Source organism: Ictidomys tridecemlineatus, chromosome 10 (genome assembly GCF_052094955.1).
Source record: "Ictidomys tridecemlineatus isolate mIctTri1 chromosome 10, mIctTri1.hap1, whole genome shotgun sequence".
Taxonomy (NCBI): Eukaryota; Metazoa; Chordata; class Mammalia; order Rodentia; family Sciuridae; genus Ictidomys; species Ictidomys tridecemlineatus.
The window spans coordinates 129610677-129634497 of NC_135486.1; the positions used below are offsets into that span (position 1 = coordinate 129610677).

General features: G+C 44.1%; 1 protein-coding gene across 2 annotated transcripts in view; it reads right to left on the bottom strand.

The window, feature by feature from the left end:
- The window catches only part of Otoa (otoancorin), a 134251-nt gene that overhangs the window by 36952 nt on the left and 73478 nt on the right, over nucleotides 1–23821 (bottom strand). The window contains exon 29 of one of the 2 annotated variants that reach the window (XM_078024221.1): nucleotides 12945–13437. The exons of the other annotated variant lie outside the window; for it this stretch is intronic. Coding sequence (XP_077880347.1) covers nucleotides 13415–13437 — 23 coding nt within the window. The 3' untranslated portion in view covers nucleotides 12945–13414. Of the gene's footprint in view, nucleotides 1–12944; nucleotides 13438–23821 lie in introns of those variants that run through there. 2 annotated transcript variants of the gene reach the window in all.

The window sequence follows — 23821 nt, forward strand, 5'->3', positions numbered from 1 at the left end:
AGTCAGTCCTGAGCTGTCTCAAGAGGCCCTGCGTGCACCCACCTTCTCTGAGAACCCTTCCACCCTGTGGGCGAGCCTGCCCAGGCCAGCCCATGAAGGGTGAGAGACCCCATGGAGGACAGCCGAGGGGCCGCAGCCAATGGCCAACCCTCCGAGTCATGGACCCCATTTTAGGGAAGTTTGAAAGGCAGCAATAACTAACTGATGCATTTCTCTTCTTCTCGCAGTCTTTGCAGGGATTCAGCCTGACATGATCATTGCCACCTTGAGTCATAACTTCCCTGCCTGCCCCTGAGTAATCCTGGTGTATTGGGGGTTTAAAGAATTTTGTATTGACGCATGACAGTTATCATAATATTGAGATTCATTTTAACTACACAAAGCAGGGAATATAGCTCCAGTTCAGTCCCAAGTACTTCCTCTCTCCCTCCCCTCCTCCCACCATCTCTATTTATTTATAGTTTTTTTAATTAGCACTTTATAGATACCTGTTCACAAAGGTGAAATTCACTGTGGTCTATTCATACGTGCATATAGGATAGTTTGGCCAATTTAATTCCCCTCTGTCTCCCGTTTCCTGTCCCTCCTCCTACCCGCTCAATTCACTTCTTTTACTCCACTCATCTCTCTTCTGTTTTCATGAGATTTCTCACTCCTTTTTTCCCCTTATGTTGGTCTAACTTCTGCATATGAGAGAAAGCATTCAACCCTTGACTTTCTGAGTCTGGTTTATTTCATTTAGCACGATGTTCTCCGGTTCCATCCAGTTACCAGCAAATGCCACAGTTTCGTCTCGTTCTTGACGAAAACTCCATTGCATATATATGCCACATTTTCTTTGTCATTCACCTGTTGACAGGCATCTGTGCTGATCCCATAACTTGACTATTGTGAATTATTCTGCTATAAACTTTGATGTGGCTGTATCACTACAGTCTGCTGATTTTTGTTCTTTTGGATAAATACCAAGTGGGATAGCTGTCCACACTTCCAAAAACATTTTAAAGATTCAGTGTAATCCCCATCAAACTGCCAATTAAATTCTTCAAGAGCTAGGGAAAAAAAAACAGTTCTAAAATTTATTTAGAAGAATGAGAGAGCCAGAATAAACAAAGCAACCTGATCAAGAAGAATAATACAGGAGGCATCACAATACCAGATTTCAAATTATACTACAGAGTTATAGTAACAAAAACAGTATGACATTGGCACCAAATCAGACATGGAGACCAGTGGAATAGAAGACACAAAGCAAATCCACCTAGATAGAATCATCTGGTATTTGACAAAGGTATCAAAAACATCCATTGGAGAAAAGGTAGTCTTTTCAACAAATGGTATTGGGAAAAATGGATATCTATATGCAGAAGAATGAAAATAGATCCGTATATTTCACTCAGCACAAAAGTGAACTCAAAGTGAATCAAAAACATAAGAATTAAAACCAGAAACTCTGCAACTGATAGCAGGAAATAGAGTTTCTGTTATTAGTTAGCTTTTCCTCACTGTGAACAAAATACCTGATAAGAACAACTTAAGAGGAGGGATGGTTTATTGGGGGATCATGGTTTCAAAGGTCTTAATCCACAAATGGCCAACTCTATTGCTCTGGGCCCAAGATGAGACAGCACATGATGGTAGAAGGGTCCCGCAGAGGAAAGCTGTCAGCTCATGACAGGGTCAAGACTCAGAGAGGGGTAGGGAAAAATGCACCCTTCCAGGGAACACCCCCAGTGACCCCCCTTCTCCTGCAGTCCCCACCTGCCTACAGTGACCCCACAGGTGGTCCATTCCAGGTAGGATGGGCTGACCAAGTTACAGCTCTCACAACCCAGTAATTTTATCTCTGAAAACTCCTTTGTTAATACAGAGGCTTTGGGAGGATACCCAATTTTCAAACTATAACAATTTCTTAGCATAAACAAATTAAAACATTCGAGTGGAAGGTGGAGCTTTAAAGTGGACTCTGTCTGCATCGGTGCCAGGAACGTGCATGAGGTCTTGGGTATTAGCTTCCGATAAACCAGGTACCTTCCCACTTGGGTGAAGTCACTTTGGTCCCTCTCACCTGCCACCCAGAAAGAAGCACATTGCCAGGAAGTCTGAAATAAATTTCACTCTGTGCAATCCTTGGTCTGTCTGCCTCATTCTGTGGTCCCATGGCACCTTGGGGCTGGTTCTTACGCACTGGGACTGTATTGTCATAGAACATCTGTATCTCCCTCAAAAATTCATGTTTGAAATTTCAACACCCAAGGTGATGGTATTAGGAGGTGGGGCTCTGGAAGGTGACTGAGTCAGGATGGTGGAGGCCAATGAATGGAATTATTTCCCTTATAAAAGAGACTCCACAGGACTCATTTGCCCCTCCCACCATGTTAAGATACGGTAAAAAGACAACCACTTGGGAAGACATGGATAAACCTTTGCCTCATGGGACAAGAATCTACCTTTGTCTTGATCTTGGGTTTCCTAGTTTCTAGAATTATGAGAAATGAATTTCTGGGTTTTTTGTAAGCCACCTCTTTATGGCATTTTGTTATAGCCACCTAAACAGACTGAAATAGCCCACCAGGACCACTCTTTTCCTTCCCCCAACCACCAACCACCTCCAGCATTTTGGGTCTCATCTTAAATACTACTTCCTCCAAGACCTCTCTATCTCTAACATAAATCCTATTCACATCTCATATTCTCCCACAGAACTGACGGCTCTTATCATAATGTGTAATTCTGTATCCATGGGGTTCTTTGTTTAACCTCGACTTCCTCCACTCTCTGGAAGCTCCAAGGAGACCCCTTTGTACCCAGCATCAAGGCAGTGTCTAGCACAGAGCAGGTGCTTCATTAATTATCCATTAAATGGCTGAATGTCCTCCAAGTTACATTACTGAGCATCCTTGATATCAGATTCTTACAGAAAGAAAAGAGGCCTATTTGAAGGATAGAAGAAGAAAGTGGTACCTCTTTCTCCACTATTTTGCCCACTCGGGTATCCATTCAGATACTTGGCATGGATGTACCTGACAGGTGCAGAATTACTACCTTTCCTGGATGGTGATTTTGCCGGGTTCTGAATCCATGTGGCAGAGACAGCTAATTATCCTCTGACATCTAACCCTCTTCTTCCATTTATACTCTCCCATGAGGTTTTACCAAGGCACGTGGCCACCCTACTGGAATCTCACTTCTCAGATTCCCATACATCAAGGTGTGGCCATATGACCAAATTTTCACCAATGGAATGTGAGTGCAAGTGATACTATCTCAGCATTCCGTCACTTTCCTAAAAAGGAAAATGGCTGATCCTCATCTTCCTCTCCTTCTCCCTCTCTACCAGCTGGACCACGGACGGACGTGCTGTGCAGATGAGTTAGCTTCAATCACATGAATAAAGGCAAAACTCCAGGGGAAGCTAAGCAGTAAGATATAAGAAACCCAGATATCAAGATGAATTCATGAAACCAAGTTGCCTATCCAACCCTGGGCCCATCTGGTCTGTAATATGGGAAATTAATAAGCTGTAATCATGTTTCTGAAATATTGAATTTCAGGGCATCTTTGTTACACCAGCTTATCCTGTGGTCTAACCAATACACATTGCCAAATATCCTGTTCTTAGGAGAATCAGAGAAATATAATGAATTTCAGAATGTTATACAAATGGAACAGATACAGATCATCAACTCTGCCAGTCTTGGTCTGTTACTAGAGCTCATAATTTTCCAATGTTCCTTCCCACCCCTACCCCCATTTCTATCTTGCTCCTGCCATCAGCAATTCCTAAGTTTTTATCCAGGAAAGAAGGAAACATACTTTTTTCTTATGTAACCTCTATATTGCTGAGGCTGACAGAGTGTAACTAATGGTAGGAACTAAACATTTTAATCACCAACCTTGATGATTTACCAAAAAAAATCACTTTAACTCATTATACATAAATTAAAATATACTGAATATCTAAGCTTAAACAGATTTAGCACTCAGGGAACTCCTTATACAGTTAGATATCTTCTCTCCCAAACCTTAAGAAAACCTCCCTCAGATCAAAGTGTAGAACTTTCTGAACTTTTCTATCACAGTTTCCTTAACAGCACAGGAAAGATAATTTATACCCAAAGATATCTGGAATTTAGCCCAAAGTAACCCTCTACAAGCAGATTTCTTTAAAGGGCTATACCTTTAAAATTCCAGCGCAAGTTGTTTACACCCCACTTGTAAAATAAAATGCTATTTTTGTTCTCTAGTCATCACTTTTAAGAAGTGGAAAATAGATTCAACCTCATTTAAAATAAAGCTAAAACTTATATAATATTTTTTACCTAGGAAATTGAGAACGTTTTTTACATATAACAATATACTGGGTTAGCAAGAGTGAGTAACCAGTTCTCTCTTCCCCAAGGAGTAGATTATAAACTAGTGCAACCTCTTGGAAGGAAGGAGGTGGTTTGCAACTTTAAACGCAAATTTTGAAATGATCCACAATTCAACCTCTAGGAATCTATTCTCTAGATATTCTTGTGCATGTGTGCAAAGACTTGTGTGCAAAGTTCAGCGCCAGCGCTATCTGAGTAGCAAAAGAGTAGAAGTAATCCCAGGGATAATCAATAGCAGACTGGACAAATGAGTTACTGTGTGGGAGTTGGTTGGGATTCTCTGTGAAGCACAGGCAGTGAGAGAATACAGAATGTGCATTAAGGAGTGACACCTCTGAAGGAGAAGGAAGGGAGCAGGATTGGGAAAGAGGGGCCATTAGGGCTCAGTTTAGAGTTAATGAAATATCTGCCATTCTGGAAGGCAGCAAAGATTGCTCTCCAGAGGAGTGGCTGGGCCCTGGCACCTTTGCTTTGCTCAGCCACTGAGCATGCTCATGCTCAGTGCTCTTTTGGGAGCCACCCCAGAAGAGCATGACCATGACTCCATAGCTAGGTAGAACCCTAAAGAGCTGCCAACTGAAGGCAGTCAGCTCCCTGCTCCTTACCTTTCTTAAAGGAGGAGCTGAACTGAGCATCTCATCTCCTGCCCTGGCACAAGGATCACCCATAGAATGAAGATGAAAGAGGTAAATCTACATGTATTAGTATGGAACGATTTCCACAGTACATTGTATTAGTCAGATTCCTGTTACTATAATGAAATATATGAAGCAAGTCCTTTACAAAGAAAATAGGTTTATTTGGGCTCAGGGTTCTGGAGATTCCAGTTCAAGATCAAATTGCCTCATTGCTTTGGGCCTCTGGTGAGGGCAGCACATCTTTGAAGGGAGCTTGTGGGAAAGCAAACCACTCACCTCATGAGCCAGGAAGCATAGTTGACTCAGAAATTTGTTAGAGTCTGTAAACAAGTCAGGATGGCGCCTGGCATTTTGCCAGAGGGAGTGGTTTGTGAAGTGACGCCAGCGAGCCATTAAGTGTGGAGATTCCTTATTGGTTGACTGCTGTATCTAGTTTATGTTAATTAAGATAAGCTGTGTGGAATGTATAAATACCCCTCCTGTCCTACAATAAAGGGCTTCCACTCCTGCTGTATCAATCTACACAAGTTGCTCGTCACCCCCCGGTTATTTTGCTGCAGCCGGACTGCGGCAGATGGTGGCCCGTACGGGGAGCCCTGGGACACTCGGGGGGTAAGTGACGAAAATAAAAGCTGTCCGTCCCTAGATAGGACGGGAGCAAATCTGCTCGTTCCTAGGCAGATAGGGCGAGAGGAAAAATGGCCATTTTGAGAAAATGGAGAGGATTGATACAGTATGTTTGTGTCTTGTTTTGTCTCAGTGTATTGTACTGTCTTTATGACAAAAATATGGAAGGGGTGAGAAATAAATTACTAAGGGAAGAAGGCACCCCAGTGGAACCAAGAATAGTTAGGGCATGTGTTGATAAGAGCCCAAGAACTCTAGTCAGAAAGAAGAAGAAAGTTCAGAGGAGGAAGAATTATCAGGAAAAAAGTTGCAGCAAAAGGCTACTACTAAATACTTTTCATTACGGGAGGGTGCATGAATTGACGAAGTGGCTGCCGCGTGCACAAGCAAGTCACAAGCAGGTCACAAGCAGCAAGGACTTTCCAAGCGGTGGCAGCCGGCCGTTCCCCCCCCCCCCAGGGATTGGAATGCCACTGCCACGAGCCCAAATCCAGACCTGACCCGGAGGCACAGTCTCGCAGGCTCTTGCTCCCTGTGCCCAGTGGCAGTTTGAGTCCGGGACACTCCCCGGACTCTCCCCAGGGCCATCTGGGGCTGCCTGGGTTGCAGCAGGCGGAAGACGGAAGATGGCCAGCGTCCCTGAAGTTTGATCATTTCCAAGGCCAGTAACTACAGGTTCTCCCACACCTGGAAGCTAATGAGTAATGAGCACCATTAAGGCTTATTTCAAATGTAAAAAACCTTGAGATAATGTACTAAATTGTTCAGAAGGTTGTTTTCTTAGTGCCTGCTGGAATACTACAGGATTTTCTTTAGCCATCCAGAGTTCCTGCCTTCATCCCAGTGCTGGTAAAGATGAAGGTGGAAGAGTTACCAGTGTTGCTGAGAACCAGACGAGACTTCGGATCAAGCTAGCTGCCTGCAGAACTTACCTGGACTGTGATTTACGCTAGCTGCCTGCAGAATTTACCTGGACTGTGAGTTAATCTGTTGAGACACTGCTTTACCTGGACTGAGACAACAAACTGTAATCTACAACAAATTGTAACTTGGTATCTTTGCTAACAGTGTCATTGCTGGTATAATTTTTCCAAGGGCTTCTTGCATGGAGCCTTCAATTGGCTTGGTATTGTGGCATTTTGTATCCTCCCCTTCTGCTTGTACCAGATTATTTATGGTGTTTGTGTAAAAACCACTATGGTTGTTATTTAAATTAAACAAAAGGTGGAATTGTTAGAGTCTGTAAACAAGTCAGGATGGCACCTGGCATTTTGCCAGAGAGAGTGGTTTGTGAAGTGACGCCAGCGAGCCATTAAGTGTGGAGATTCCTGATTGGTTGACTGCTGTATCTAGTTTATGTTAATTAGATAAGCTGTGTGGAATGTATAAATACCCCTCCTGTCCTACAATAAAGGGCTCCCACTCCTGCTGTATCAATGTACACAAGTTGTTCGTCAACCCCCACCCCCCCGGGTTATTTTGCTGCAGCTGGACTGCGGCAGAAACTGGGATACCGTAATTCCCCACAAGGGCACAGTCCCAATGACCTAAGGGCCACCCAAACATACCCATCTTTAAAGGTTCCGTCACCTCCCAATAGCTCCATCCTAGGGACCAAGCCTTTGACCCATAGATCTTTAGGGAACATTTATCCAAGCAAAAAGAGTTAAGATAAAGACTAATAATAGTAAAGAAAATACAGTGTTTTGGAACTAGAGTTGAATATATAACCATGTGAATATATTAAATGGTGCACTTTCAAATATTTCATTTTATGTGACTCTCACCTTGATTTTTTTAAAAAGGTAGAGAATACAGAGTGTCACTATCTGTGTTGATAAAAAAGAAAATGCTTTCATGGACACGCATACAGAGAGAGGCACGGCACCGCTCTAGAAGTAGCCACAAGACACCAGTCCTATGGTCCCCAGTCGGGAGACAGACTTAATTTTCACTGAACACCCTTGACGCTGCTCAGATTTTTACCATGTGCCTGTAATTACACCCCCTCTTTAAAAAACATCATTAAAGATGTTGTTTAATTGTTCTGGTGGATGAATACATTACTTGCCATCAGGAAAAAAAAAAACAAATGAAAATGCCCTGCAAGACTATTATTAGTAAGACATTGCGGTATTGATTGTTCAATTTCAGGAAATTCAGCCTCCATGGAGGTGCGGGGACGTCATTTATCAGGTTCAGTGGTGTCCTCTCTCTCAGGGTCAGAGTACTTCAGAAACAAAGGCATAATAAATTTCTGGAACTTAAATGGCAAATATCAGAACCTACTAGAAAAGGAGAGAAATAGATCTTATTAAAATTTCTTCAAGGTCTACTGGACCATTCCGCATTAGGCAGATGATCCCACCTCCGTAGACTGTATTATTTTAAAGTTGGCCAATGGCCAAGTCACCAACACTCTCCCCTTTCATCAATATCTGCAGGACCGGCTGCCCCTGTGTCTCTCCACCAATCGTTCAAGTGCATCTCTGAATCCATTTGATGGTGTCACTCAAGAAGGGCAACTATTTCAACTCGGCTGCCTCTTTTTGACCCAAAATAATTTCAACAGCTCCGGGTTCCACCAGGTTTTCTATTATTGTATGTACCTTTCACAGAGATTCTAAAGTGACCTTGAATGAAGAGAAAACATTTTTTTTTAACTGTGTGTCTGATTGCACTTCTCATTGGACTGCTCCAAGTCCAGAATTTTCTTTGGGTTTACAAAAAAAAAAATTACTAGCACTTTACTTGCAGAGACTCACAAGGAGTTTTTCAATGTCTCTGCCAGTGTTTGGCTTCATGCAGTCAGAGTGCTCAGACTTTTTCTCGACGGAGAGACATATGGTTTGGGACCATTTTAGCAACTCCATAATAAAACCGATTATAAAAATAAGCATCTAAGAATATCTTGTGCTTTTAAGATTGACACGGCTGCTCACTCCTCAATTGCTGGTTGTGGTTGGCAGTGCACTCAGCATCTCCATGGTCAAGTTCACTGTTGCAAACTCCGAGGCAAAGTTCTGTTGCAGAGTGGGGTGGACATCCCTCCACTACGTGGGGCACGTGGCCCCCTGGGTCAAGTTCTTCCCTCAAACTCATACCCTTTAGGTGAAGCCATCACTTCAAATCTGCTACTCTTCAGAAAGCAAATAGACAATGATGCTAAAATCCCCAAAGCCAGAATTGCAGGAGTCCTCTGTGTCATTCATTTATTTCTTCCTCCGCCCATTCACTCAGCAAATACTTGTCGAGAGCCTGTTTGTAGGTCAGGCACTTCAATGGTAAGCAACAGAAAATGACCCCTGACCACGTGGCGCTCCTGCTTTGGTAGGGAGACCCAGATGTGAAATAGAATATCACACCGATATGTAGCTACACATGGTGACGTGTTCCAAAGAAAGCCACAAGGTTAGCATGGGAAGCTCACCTTGATCTGGAAAAGTAAAGAAATGCCATTCAGCATGAGAACTGAAAGGTACGTGATTTTGCTATTGTAAAGTAGAAGGGAAATATTTTTAAGCAGCTGGAGCTTCATGAGTGAGGACCGTGGAGAAGAAACCTGAAGATGGAAAAGAAGAACAGCATGGCTGAGACACAGTGACTGAGGACCGTGAGGACCGTGTGGCCAGAGAAGCTGGCTGGGCCCGTGGGCTGTGATGAGAGTTGGGGACCTTATTTATCATCGCTGTAAGGGAGCCCTTGAGGGTTCCAGTGAGCACCGTAGTTTTCTCAGATGTACATTTGATTGAGGTTTCTCTGACTTTTGTGGAAAGGACAGATGAGGCAGGGAGCAAAAGAGGAGGCTGGGAGATTAGGTGCCCACCGGCCACAGCTGGGACAGGTGCCCAGAGGGATGAGAGAGGAGACAGAAAGAAGTGGAGGGATGGGAGGCGTGGTTTAAGGTGGCACAGAGAGATGTTGGAAAGAGAGCATCCAGTGCTCAAGGACAGAGGAGTGAGAAGGAGGGGGGTTGTCGAGAAGGTCAGCCAAACAGCCACCACACACCCTTCTAGAACAGTCTTCCATGACCAACTCAGGATCTCCCAGTCTCTGCTTTCTCATCAACTAAGGAGACTACTGCTTACCTTTCAAGATTTCTGTGCTGATGAAAGAGGCTACTGCATCAAGAGGCAATGCTCAGAATGGCCCTCCACCCATGATCCCTTGTTTGTGCATGCTCTCCTCCTGCCCTTTATAGTAGTGTTAGTTCATCAGGAGACTAGGTTTGCCCGTCCTTGGCCCCTCTCAAATCTCCTCCCTTCCTTTTGTGCAAGACTGAGGTTGCCCCTTCTCTGTCCATAAGCCCCCAGCCATTGACTTTCATGTCCAAGGCAATTTCTTCTGCAAGGCTAGGCAGAGAGCTGGTCTGTTCTGCTATTAGCATGTCTTTTTAAATAGTGTGGTCTATTTAACAGTCCCCAATCTTAATTTTTTAAGGCAACTAGGTGAGCGAGTCATGGTTTTTCTCGTCCCCATCATGGTTGCTAGTGCACTGGCTCAGAAAAAAGACTAAAGAATAAAATATCCTCCGACAAAGCGCTCTGGTTGTAATTTGCTCTCACTCGATGCTTAAGGAAGAACCTCCCTGAGGAGGCATATCACCTGGGCTCCCTCACAACCAGAGGATGTTATGGGAATGTCTGAAGTTGGAGCTGGTGGCTAGATTCATGGAGACTGGTGGCAACTTCTTGGGCCAGGAAATCCAAGGTTTGCAGTAGCTGCTTCTGGATAAATCTCCAGTAAAATCAATTCAGGAACTAATAAATAAATAAAGCTTAGAAATCAATTGGAGCAGTAGTAGCCAACACCAATTTCCGGGTTTTGACAATGTAATCAAATTACGTAGACATAATTGAGGGAAGAAAGAGGTGGCTACAGAGAACATTCCTGTGCTGTTTTTGAACTTTGTCGAGTCTTAAACTGTTTCCAAATGAGAGGTTATAATTTTAAAAACCAAATATAACTTTACAAATTAGTCATGGCAAACCAATTTTGAAATACTCAGTGGCTACAGTTTTCCTATGTTATGAAGAGGAACAAAATACAGTCGTGCACCAAATAACTATGTTTCTTTCAACAACAGACCACGTGTATGACAGGGTGCTGGCACCTCCTGACACCTTAGCCATCTTAGTCTGTGTGAAGTATTATGCTATGATGTTTCCCCAGCACAGAAATCACCTAATGATCTGTTCCTCAGAATGTATCATACTAGGTGACACATGACTACTTCACAAGTTGTCAAAGCTGCAAAAACAGAATAAGCCATATGAAAAGCAAGGTGGACACAAGGCTATCCAAATACTTCCCGTGTCAGAGTCCAAGTTTCCAGCCCATTATATCAAAAGCCTAAGTGGTGGCAGGAGTCCCCAGGTCCTGTGATCAAGGGCATCTCCTAACCCTGGGCTCTTGACAGCAATAAGAGTCTCCCACCAGTCCATCAGCCCCAGAGCCCTCCCGCCTCCTCCTCCCAAGACCTGAAAAGTTCTCTGGGCCAAAAGGTCGACCACACATTAGTTCTCCTGTAAGCCTTGGTGCAAATGTCCTCAGGAATGTCCACCAAGCCCATGTCAGATAACACGAATGGCGATGGCCGCTGACCTAGGTTGGACACGTCTAACCCTTTACAACCACCATTCTTACAACACTGACCAAGAGTTGGATGGAATAATCTGATCGAGATGGAGTTGTGGCTCAGAGGTAGAGCGCTTGCCTAACACATGTGAGGCACTGGGTTTGATCCTCAGCATCACATAAAATTAAATAAAGGTTTAAAAAAATATTTAAATGATAATAATAATAATAATCCTTCAAATCAGTAATCCTAGACCAGGGACCCTTCTGTAGCAATTAGACCATCTCCCCAGCCCAGCCTTCACTCCCAAGTCCTCTGGAAAACCTCAGCCCCTCCTCCTCTGAGGCTGAAGAACTTTCTAAGTGAAAAAAAAAAACAAGACTCCATCTTTCAAGGTTCAGAGGGAAGGGGACAATTGCTCCTGCTTCCAACGGAGAGTGTGAAAACCAAGCTCAACCAAACCTGAAACAAGTTTTCGAATGCCTTTCAGAAGATTTACAAATCAAACAGCATTTGTCCATCGCTCAGCTCTTCAAAATGATCATGTATGCACCTGAAGTTTAAGCAAAGAAATCCATTAAACAAACAAACCTCAAATCATAAAGCCCAGATTTAGAGATTTATCCCCTCGCACTAATGAATATCCAATTCAGAATACCATTTTGTCTTCAAAGAGCCCTGCAGGTTCTTATCTTTGTTATCTTTCTGTACTGTTAGCAGAAATATTACATCTTTGAAATGAAGAAAAACATTATTCCCAGAGCTACAACAGAAAAGGCTTTGAACTATTTTAGGGATAAATCAACTTGCAGTTACCAATAAACCAAAAAGAAAAAAAAAAGACTATTTCAAACCAACTTGGCTCCTCTTACATATATTCAAGTGTCAATTTCCAAATCAGCCTTAGAATATACACATCACAATCAAATTCTACTGAAATGTCATACAAGCTCCCATTCGATCTGTTAAACAATTTAATTCTTTCCCTAAGGAAGAAAGCAGGTTGTCAGTTAAGTAATTCTCCAGTCAAGCTTCTAGATCCTGATTCAGGTAGATATTATCAATCCCATATAACTTCTTTCACCAGGGATGGCATTCCTTATACGTTATATGCAAATTTACCTCAACTTCATTTAAATTTTAAAACACTTCCCTCTGCTGTCTGAGTTGCTGAATTTTGTAATAAAGAAAAATATGAGTACGCTGAGGGTCTCCAAGCACAGTTGGTCTGTGTGTGCACTGCACAAAGTCACCTGGCCAAATGAGCAGGGACAAAAATCTAGTGTGTGCTCTGTTCACTGGTTAAGCCAACTGGCCTGGTTAAAAAGTCCTCAACCTAGAAGAAAGGAGACCTTTTGACATTCATCCACCCCCTTCAGAGGAGTCAATTTAAAATTCATCTATGCGGAAGTGGCACCATTTTGAAATTCCCTAAAGGAATCATAGGTGACAGCTATGGCCCTGGAAGCCACCCATCCGGTTGGCTGTTACCCTAAAGCTATCCACATTCTATTTATAGGTAGAAATAGGCTTCTGTCCACAGCCTCCATAGATTCATTCCTTCCGTTCTCTTGTCTCTTGGTTCCATCCACATTTTAAACTCTTGATTTCTGGTTCCATGCATTGCAAGTACAGAACCCATTCTTTCTCATTCTTCTTACACTGAGAAATTGAAGTCTCGGAACCCTTGACACGTACAGGTTGTTTGTAAAGCACAGGATCCAATTTCAGTGATAAATAAACCAATGTTTTATTAAAGATAACCCACAGAGTAGCCTGATGAATCCCCAAGACCTCCATGCAGGTATAATTAAGGTTCCGTCTTACAGGAGCATAGGAAAAGGGCTGGGTAGGTCTTCACCAAAGTGGGGGCGGGGGCATTTGTGATGCACTTGGTTTAAAATAGAGACCACGCTGTACAGGGAGAACTTACTGTGGGAGCCGCTAGGAGAAGCCAAGAAATAACCTGTTATGCTCTAGAGTTTCATAAGAGGTCACTGTGATCAAGAGACACACGTCAAGTCCCTGCGCATAGAAAAAGCCAGAAGTGTTTCAAATAGAAGCCCCAGTCCACTGGAGTAGGTGCCACCCTCGACTACAGATACCAGCTCCGACGTCCCGTACTTCTTCCACGGGCAACTCTATATGTCCTGTTCCAGGAGAAGTTCAGCAACGACTTGCTTCTTACATGATGTTTAACAATTCTCCAAGCAATTGCCTGAGAGATGGAGTGAAAAATAAGGGGAAATTGTACAAATAACTGAATGATTGCCCTTATTTGTTTAAGTCAAGAGTCAGCAATTTAAAAGGAACCCTTTTAAATCAATCTGACAGGTTGCGTGGCATTTCCGATACCATTTGGAGGATGCTGGTGTCTCCTTAGTAGCTGCTGTTTTCCTGTGTAGCACACAATGACTTCTCAAACAGGCAGTGGCTTTTCATTCATCCATTCCACAAAGATTTCCTGAGTACCTACTATGTGCCAGCCACTGTCCAAGGTGCTGAGCATGCAGCATGCACGAAAATGGATAAAAGTCCCTCCTGCCTTGTAGAGGTGACATTCTAGGGAGGGGGTGGAGAGACAGACAACAAATCAAAAAAAATAACTGTGTACCAGGTCAGGTGTGCTGTGGAGGGAAAGCAGACACTAGAAACAGAAAATGTCAGAAGGCGCTTTCATGTGCGGGGACCAGGGAGAAGGCCAAGGAGTGACATCGGAGGCAAAGGAGGTAAAGCGAGCAAGCCCTGCGGGGACCTGGTGGAGATGGCTGGGAGGCAGAGCGCAGGCAGCAAGGACAAGCCCCAGGGCAGCAGAGGTGGCAGGCTCCACAGGGACAGTGAGGAACAGTGCCCGTGGGAAGCAGGGAAGTAGCCCGTCAGCTCAGACAGCGGGGAACTGCATCTTGTCCGTGGTTTGAAGAACTTGAGTTTTGACTCTGAATAACATAGAAAAGCACTGGGAGGTTTTAAGCAGAGGAATAGGCTTTTGCCCCCAGATGTCCTGAAACAACCTATAGCTGTCCCTCAGTAGCCACAGGGGACTGAGCCCAAGACACTCTGGGGATCAAAATACTAGGAGGTCCATGTTCCTTTTATAAAAGGGCATAGTATTTGCATGTGACCTACACATCCTTCTGTAAATTTTAACCCATCTCTACATGACCTGTGGTACCTAAAATAAATGCTTTGTAAAGTCGTCATTATTGTTAAAGAATAAGGGCAAGGGGAAAAAGCTGTACATGTTCAGTACAGAGGCAATTTTTAAATATATTTTTCATCCCCGGTTCATTGGATCTGCAGATGTAGAACCCCAGACACACAGGGCCAAGTGTCTTTCTTTGACCCTGTCACCATCCCTATTTGGAAAGCCCGTGGGGTACGCCAGGTGTTGTGACAACCGACTCTTCAGTGTGCAGTAGCCCACCAGAATTTGTTCCTACCCAAGACTGGATTAGACTTGATGAAAACAGATCCCCAAATTCAAGTCTTTCTTATAGGTCTGCTGTTTTAACAGACTTAATTCAAAGATAATTCAGACACTACAAAATCCCCCCAGTTAAAGTTCATGATTCAAAGGTTCTTGGTGTATTCACAGACTAGTGCAACTACTGCCACAACGTTTTAGAACTTTCTCATCACCCATGAAGAAACGGTTAGCAGTCCCTCTCTCAATTTCCCAACTCTTCCTGCCAGCCCCAGGCAGGCACTAATTGACTTTTTGTCTTTATTGATCTGCCTATTTAAAACACTTCCTATAAATGGAATCATATAATACAGGGCGCTTTGCGTCTGGCTTCTTTCCGTTAGCATAAGGTTTCCAGAATCCACCCATGCTATAGCATGTATCAGTACTTCACTCCTTTTTTTTTAAATAGATTACCACTTTTTAATGTACAGTTCAGTGGCATTCAGTATATTCATATGATTGTGTAACCATCACTACCAGACATCTCTAGAACCCTTTTCCCTTGTAAAAACTGAAACTCTGAACCCATAAAACATTAACTTCCAATTGCCCACTCTTCTCAGCTCTTAGCAACTACCATTCCACTCTCTGTCTCTATGAACCTGATGACTTACACTTCATTCCTTTAGATTACCAAATAATATTTCATTGTATGGACACAGTAAAATTTGTTAATCCATTCAGTTGATGGACATTTAGGTTGTTTCCACCTTTTAGCTATGACCAAACAATGTTCTCTGACTTATCTTTTTTTTTTTAAAGTATCATTCTGGTTGTTTGTTGAAATAGACTCTAAGGAGGTACGTTAGTCAGTTTTCTGTTACTGTATCAACATACCTGAGATGATCAACTGATAAAGAGAAAAGGTTTGTTTGGGCTCTATTTCACTCCATGCACAATTGGTCGTGTTGCTTTTGGACCCTGTAGCAAAGGAGCACATCATGACAGGAACATGTGACAGAGGAGGCTATTCAGCTTGTGTCCAGGAAGTGAAAAAGGGAAGGCACTGTCCCCCTCAAGGGCACATCCTCAATGACCAGAAGACCTCCTAGTAGGTCCCATCTCATAAAGGTTCCCCTGCTGCCCAGTGTGCCAAACTGGGTACAAAGCCCTTGGGAGGCATTTCAGATCCAAGCTATAGCAGGAGGCAAGTCTGCAGAAATCCCAAGGAGGCTGATGATGGCTGGCTCGGGGTGGAGTAGTCAGAAATGGCCACATTCTGATGTATTTTTATACAGCTCGTGCTCCTAGTGTTTCTCCTGCTTCTTTTTCTTTTTTTAACCATTACTATAATTACTTCACTGCACTTTTTTTTCTGACTTATTGGATCACATGTTTCAAACTCTGATATAAACACCTCCATTTATCTTTCTGGCTTTGTTAGGTATTTATCTAACTCTCCCAGGATTTTCCTACATGAACCAACCACATGAAAATCTGCAAAACAGGATCACTCCAGTGCCTCTACAGTTTCCTTGTAAAGATTTACAGCCTCAGTCTCTAGAATTATTTCATCAAGCTTAATGGATACATATTCTTGAATTCTTTCCTAACCTATATTTTTCCAGCAATTTTGCTCACTATATTTCCATAGCAGTCTTCTTATCTAACACACTGGTTGAAATGTCAAAAAGCATAGGATTTAAAAAGCTTTTCTGCCAAGAGAATATATTCTCCTTCACATTCGACACAACTGGATTTGAGCATCGTGAAGGTGTTTTCTTTGTTAGATTAAATTTTTGTTTGCATGTGTTTTTTAATAGCTTTAAGCCATTAGGAAGCAGTATATGCAAGAAGAAGCTAAAAGACTTATGTAAGTGGTATTTTATATATCTATAACCTACGCTGCTACCCAAGAAAGGTGAACTGTGTTAACAGAGGCTATGACTGTCTTTCACCTGCTGAATACCTTGAGGAGTCTTTCAAGTGTGGGAGTAGAAGTTACAAAGAACTAAAAACCTCTGCCAAATGGATAAAGAACTGAAACCCAAAGAAGCCAAACAAGGCAAAACTGAAGAATGATATTGAAAGAGTAAAGCAAGAGAAGACTTCTCATTGAAAGAACTAAGGGTGGACAGAAATTCCTGAGGATGGGTTCATTGTGTTTTGTTGTGAAGTAGTTAGTTCACATCTAAACTTCACTTTGGTCGTTCCTTTGGTATCATAAGATCTACACCAGTGTATTAACTGCCTGTGGCTGTATAACAAATTATCCCCAAACTTATCACGCGGGTCAGGACTTGGAACATAGGTTAGCTGGGTCCTCTGCTCGAGGGTCTCCCAAGGTCCCTGTAGAGAGGTCGGCCAGGCTTCATCTTAAGGCTGAAGAGGAGGGATCTACTCCTAATCCTAAGGATTCAGTTTCGGATAAGGGATGTCAGCGGCCACCCTCTGATCCTTCTTATGTGGGCCTCTCCATTGGTAGCTCCCAGCAGGCTGCCTGATTTATCAGAGCAAGCAAACAAGAGGGCAAGACAGCGTACCAGCAAGACAGTAGTCTCAGTCTTTGGTGAAATCTACTCTCAGAAGTGACATCCCATTATTTTGCTGTATTCTACTAATTAAAAACAAGTCACAATAAATTAATTAAAAAAAAAAACAAAGCAAGTCACTAGGACCAGCCAATATGCAGGGAAGCAGCAGGAATCATTTGAGGCCTCTTAGAGGCTGCCTGCTACAATTATCCACTAGTACTTTTGTCTGAATAGACTATTTGAGAGGATCCACAACTAGGACAATGAGGTGCATGAATGGCATGCCATTAGGCAGTAATTTGCAGAAAACCTGGTGAGGGTTTTGGTTTTCTTTGGAATTGGGGCCTCCTCATTGGCCAGATGGTCTTAGCTGACATCCAGATCCACTTGAGAATTGTGCCCAGAGTCCTTAACTGCAAGGGCAGTACCTGGTTCTTCCCACACCAGAAGAAACAAGGTATGCATCTTCATGGCATCATGACAAATTTGATTAGATAAAAGAGGCATTGATTGGTCAGATTCAAGGAATGCATGCTGAGGTGGGCTACCACCTCAAAACTTAGAGACATTTCTATAGGATTCCCATGCAGCCTTTAAGGATACATTTCTTGAAAATGTCCGTGTAAAACAGAGAATTCAGGTCCTGGCAAGAAATGGATGGCACAAATTGGGTAATTGAAAATAGGGAAAAAATTACATGCAGAAGTTTGGAAAGGGTTAAGAAAAAATAAGAGATGTCAATTTCCCTGGAATCATCAACAGCAGAGCTCCTACCCACCAGGTCTAAAAGAGAAGCAGGAGAGAAATTCCTGGAATCCAGAGGTAGCTCAGCTGTAAGAAAGACCCATTCACAGAAGAGGAGGCCCTCAAGGAGGCTGAGCCACTGCCAGCCCTTAACAGCTCCAGAAAGGGAGCCAGGGGAATGAGTGCTCCGACTTGGCCCTCCATCTCCAGCCTCCTGCTGGGCCCCCACTGGCCAATCCCAGCTGGAAAGATAGAGGCAAAGTAATTTAATCAGTCTCTCTGGGCAGAGTGAAGCTGAGAAGAGTGTAGATTTGGAGGTACAGGCGGGAAGTATCCAAAGCATAAACAATAGGCCAGGCAGATTGATACAAGCCTTTTAAAAGGGTAGAAATCACAAAAATTCTCCTGGAAATAAGCAGATGCAATCACTCAGAAGCTGGTATTCAAAACCCACATGGAGAAACACAAAATAGCTTTTAAAATGAAAGTCTACTCAGAAGGACAGAAAGAGGTGATCCCTGGCCATGGGCTTGGGAGGATTCAAGTCCTGTGTTAGTCAGCTTTCCGTTGCTGTGACAAAATGCCTGAGGTAAACCACATATAGAGAGTCAAGATTTACTTTTCCTCATAGTTACAGAGGTTTCAGTCCAAGGTCACTGGTCCCTGTTGCCTTTGGGCCTGTGGCAAAGCAGAGCATCATGGTGGGAGGACATGATGGAGCAAAGCTGCTCACCTTGTGGTAACTGGGAAACAGAGATGGGGGAAGGGGTCAGGGTCCTGGCATCCCCGTCATGGGCAGCTCCCAGGGAATCCAGCTTCCCTCCACTAGTCCCACCTCCTAAAGTTTCCACAACCTCCCAAAAGCACCATCAGCTGGGGACCAAGACTTCAACACACAACTTTGTTCCCTCACTCTATTTAGGATACCGAGAAGAGCCAGAAAATAAAACGCCAAATCAAACCTTCTAGGACAGTTTTCATCAAACTGAAATATAACCTTTTCAAGGAGGCAACCAACCAGGTGGAAACTAAGGGAAGCCAATACACAGAGAACAGGAGGCAGAACCCAGAGGGATTCCAGCTCACAGTAATTTTTTGCTAAACCACCTTGGTGTCATGGTAAGAGAGCTGTGAAAAGCAGAGACTCCACTGGTGTGTGTCCCACCTCCTCCCACTTTCATCTCATTCAGAGCCACAGGACAGAGCCCTGTGGTGCCACCGACCTGCCGATCTGGCCCATCACCTGTCCAACCTCATCTCCCACCTCTCCTCACTCTCACCCAAGTCCCAGTCTTGTGGTTACCATCTCAGTCCTCAAACACCCTGAGCTTTGGCCTTGCCTCTGGAACTGGCTCATCTTTCTGCCTAGAATCTCCCCCATGTATAGGCATGTCCTCCTCTGTCCTCCAAGTACATGCTCCGTTATTATCTTTTCAGTAAGGCCTTCCCTAACTACCTGCTTCTGAATTAAAGCTTGTTCTCTGCCATCCCCACCACCCAGTGCTCCCAGCGCTTCCCTCCACATTTCTTTTGCCCCCTAGTGCCGGTTACTGTCTGACATGGACATGTGTTTACTGTCTGCCTCTCCTGCCCCCAGGAGAGTGCAAGCTCTTTGAAGTCAGGGCTTTGTGTCCTGCTCTATCTGTAGCACCTACCACAGGCCAACAGAAAAGTCAGTTTTCCATAATTTTTCATTAAATGGCAATCTTCCAATCCCGTGCCTCCCTTCTCCTGGAGTGGAGCCGAAGTTTTCCGAACTGTGCCTACTGAAATTCCTACTGAGTTCAGTTTTGTGCAAGAGAAGAAGTGGATTCACTCAAACATTTCAAAAACTATGTAGTAAACATCAACCAGGACCTAGTCCACGGTGCAGTGGGAACATGGCAGTGAACGAGACAGATAAGGTTCCTGCCCAGATTACAACCGGGTGAGATACGTACTGGTGAGTTGTCACTTCCACTCCTCCAATGCCAAACCCTTCCTGATGTGACAGATCCTGGAGCTGGATTGGGCACCAGTGGAAATCCACCAGGCTGCCCATCAGTGTCTCAGGCTGCCTGACCCAGGATGCCAGGGAAGGTCATAGAGGAGCCTGGTGGAGAGTGGGGTTTCTGTGGGTGTAATATGGCAAAGAGTTAATGAAGACGGGGCAAATTCCCAGAAGAACAGACTTGTCAACCTCAGTCACTTCTATGGGCCTTCCAACATGTGTGGAGGAGGTGACCATACCCAGGGAGAGAGCCAGATCACTCCTTGAACTGGAATATTCTTCCCAAAGGATGGCCCAATGCATATTCCATGTGCTGTTCCTTAACCAGAAAATCCTGGGAAACTCTGGATGAAAGGGTCTTGACTACACTAGAGGTACAGCTAAGATGAAGAGTTGGAGGGAATTATTACTGGAACATTCCATGTTCAGATGAAGCAGTCAGTGAATCATTAGCTACAAAAGTACCTTGTGGCAAAGTAGGTGGAACAACCATGTTATAAGCATGAGCTCTGACTGCCAGCTCTGCTCTGGTACCTGGTTTCCATGACTCCCGGAGATGGGGAATAAGCAGGAGCAGGACACTATCAGCTGCCAAGTAGCATGGCACTCTTTGGAGGCCATGGAACAGGACCAGAACTGAGCGAGGAAGGCATGTGGACAATATGATGTATAAGTCAGCATTTGCTACAGTAACAATCCCGAAATCTCAGTGCATCTCCATAACAAGTATTTATTTCTTGCTCATGAGTCTTCAAGTCTTCAGCAGAACCCAGCTGAGCTCAGCTTGGCTTTAAGATCTCAGTCAAGTTCAGGTCTACCGACAGTCCCTTCACGTGAAAAATAAATTACTTCCCAAGGTGAAGCTACATCATGCAAGCACATTTAAAACTTCCAGGTCATGACATGTCTACTCACATTCTAATGACCAAAGCTGAAATTTAGCAGAGGAAGGAAACAGACTCTCCCTACCGAGATGTACTACAAATTCCCATGGCTTGGATTATTAGGTATAACCCTAATAAAGGGGGGTAAGCAGTATTGTTGGAAACAATCACCTGGCCCACCATACACAGGCATGTGCTGGAGGGTGTAAGAGACTGGAGGAAATTTCACAGGCCTAGGGTTCTCCCAGGAATGTACAGTCCCCGCCATTGCCTCCCTCCATTTTCCATCAGCATCTATTTAGTCTGTCTCTCAAAAGGCCAAGAAAGAAGTGAAGGCAAATAAGGACTTCACTTGCTGGTGTCCCCATGGATCAACTCCACAGATATCCCCATGGATCAGACGAGCCCACAGCCTTTTCTAAAAATCATCAGTAACTGGGGCACTGAAGAAGTATAAAATGAATTGCCTGTAGGGACGGAAGACTCTCTGGATCATTGGACATGCTAAATGGATTTGTAGAGAGGGAACTCACTTCAGGAGGACATGTGCTTTGCAGATGTCCCAGCTGGATACTGGGTAGACTGGGAACTCTGCAAGGCTTAAGTCTCGGCACACACATCCCATAAATATGAGATGGGAGGAAGATGATATAAATGCTTTGGTTTGGGGGTTTGGGGGGGTTTGATATTTATTTTAAAATATCTTTTCTAATATTTATTTATTTTAATATTTAGGTGGACACCATATTTTTATTTTACTTTTTTATGTGGTGCTGAGGATCAAACCCAGTGCCTCATGTATGCTAGACAAGCACTCTACCACTGAGCCACAACCCCAGCCCCGATATAGATGGTTTTTAAAAGCCCCCCAAGATGCTAGGCTGGATCCAAGCATGGTGGACCACCTTAATCCCAGTGACTTAGGAGGCTGAGATAGGAGGATCAAAAGTTCAAGGCCAGGCTAGGCAACTAAGTGAGATCCTATCTCAAAAGAAAAAAATTAAAAGGGCTGGGGACTTAGTTCAATAGTAGAGCAACCCTGGGATTATCCTAGTACTAGGAAAAAAAAGAAAAAAAGGCAAAGGTAGGCAAAGTGAAGGTCAAAGAAAGACCAAATATTTCACATAAATTATAACTCTCTTCCATAGCAGCATCTCTTCAGTTCAGCCAGGTAAACACAGTGCACACAAGAACCCAGCAACCTCTTCTTTGGCAGTCTAGAGCATCACCAGCAATGGTGGCTACAACTCTGGATACCAGGACTACAGCGAATAACTGAAGTTGCACTTCACTGAGTGGCAGGCTGGGGTTGTGGGAGGATTGCCAGCCCCCAGCAAGCCAGGCTCAGCATCCATTGTGGGCCTAAAGGTGGGGCTTCTACAAAAGGACCCAGCTGGGGCATTATCCACCATGTTTAATAGCCCAGATGGCCAGAGGTCCTGTCCTATCAGAACTCTGAACAGCAGCACACTGTAACCTGCCTGCAAGTGTCCTTGATCCCTGCACCCAGCTAGTGAAGCTGCCAACGATGGAGGCTGGGAACCCATCTGACAGGCTGACATTGAAAGGTGAACATTACAGCACCTACCAGTATGACCTGCCACTTTCCTGAAGGAAGGGACTGAGCATTTCAACCTGAGACCCTGGGGGTCCTGCAGGGCATGAGCTAGATTTGTCTTCCTGCCTGAGGCGATCACCAATTATATGTGCTGTGAGGCAAGCTGGCCTCCCGCCAGAGGAGGTGGTGAAGGGATTTACAGAATCTCTCTCTGATCTGACTTATTAGGGAAGTTAAAGGTACCAGCTCAGGAGGCAGCACAGCTCAGAGATAAAGAAGTCAGGATTCAGGTCCCCACTATGTGGGAGGCCAAGGGGCGAGAGAGTTCCTAATCCAGTCTCCTTCTCTAGGGCTCAGTCTCCTCATCTGGAAAAGGGGAACTGTCGCAGTACCTACCTGGCAGGGTCTTCATGATGACGAAAGGAGCTAAGAGGACAGGCATAGCCCTGAGAGCAGTTTGGCACAGTCGGCCCTCTGTTATGGGAGCCATTGCTACTATTCCAGATGGAAGGGAAGACCAGGAAGTGGATCAGACACAAGTGATCAAAAGAGAACATGAGATACAAAAGCCATGGTGCTATCAGTGTGAAGTCTGATTCAAAGGAGAGTTGTTTTTGCTATTGTGTGCCTTTGGTTGTCCAGGATAATCCAAGGCCACAGAAAGTGGGAACACACATGACCTTTCTGCTGGGACGCTGCATGGCGCATGCTCATTCAGCATCCTTCTCCGAGCAGCTGGTCCAGCCCAGAAGAACCGGGGACTGCTATTGTTTGGAACCAGATAAATGACCTGTGCATGGGAAGCAACATTTGCTGCCACTTCCCTGCCAGGATGAAAATAAAAGCAAATCGGACCCTCTGTGGTACCTGCAGGGCCACCCCTTCCACTCCACAATCTTTTCATTTTCTATAATGACCACAGGTGACATCTCCCCAAATCCACCATTCTCTACTACACCTACCAATGCTGATTTATTAAAAAATCCACTCACCTCATGGAACACCACAGATTTTTGGAAATTCACAGATTTCCCTTCTCTAGACGAGATGTCTCCTGTGGCTATATAACTAAAAGAACCCAAGACACCTAACTTACCACCTGAGGGATGCCGTGCCAGGCAGATTTGATTGCTACCCCCAGAAGGAGTAGCGCCTGGTGGGTGGGATACACCATGGTTGGCCACCTTTCTCAAGCTCCGACTTCCTGAATCCAAGACCAAGGGCATCCTAGCAATTTCCAGAAGTAACTTCTTCCCAGAAGGATAGGACCAGGGGGCTGAGTTTGCTGGGCTGTGCCAGAATCACATTAGCAACTGACTTACCCAAATTTTTTTTTTCAAACCATTCTCTGAAGCTCAAATTACAAATGCACAGAGCTCAGAGCAACTCAATACCAGGACACCATCTCCACTTTAAAAAAAAAAAAAAAGGAAGAAGAATATTTTAAAAGTTTAACTGATAACTCCACAGTCATCCATCCAGCTGA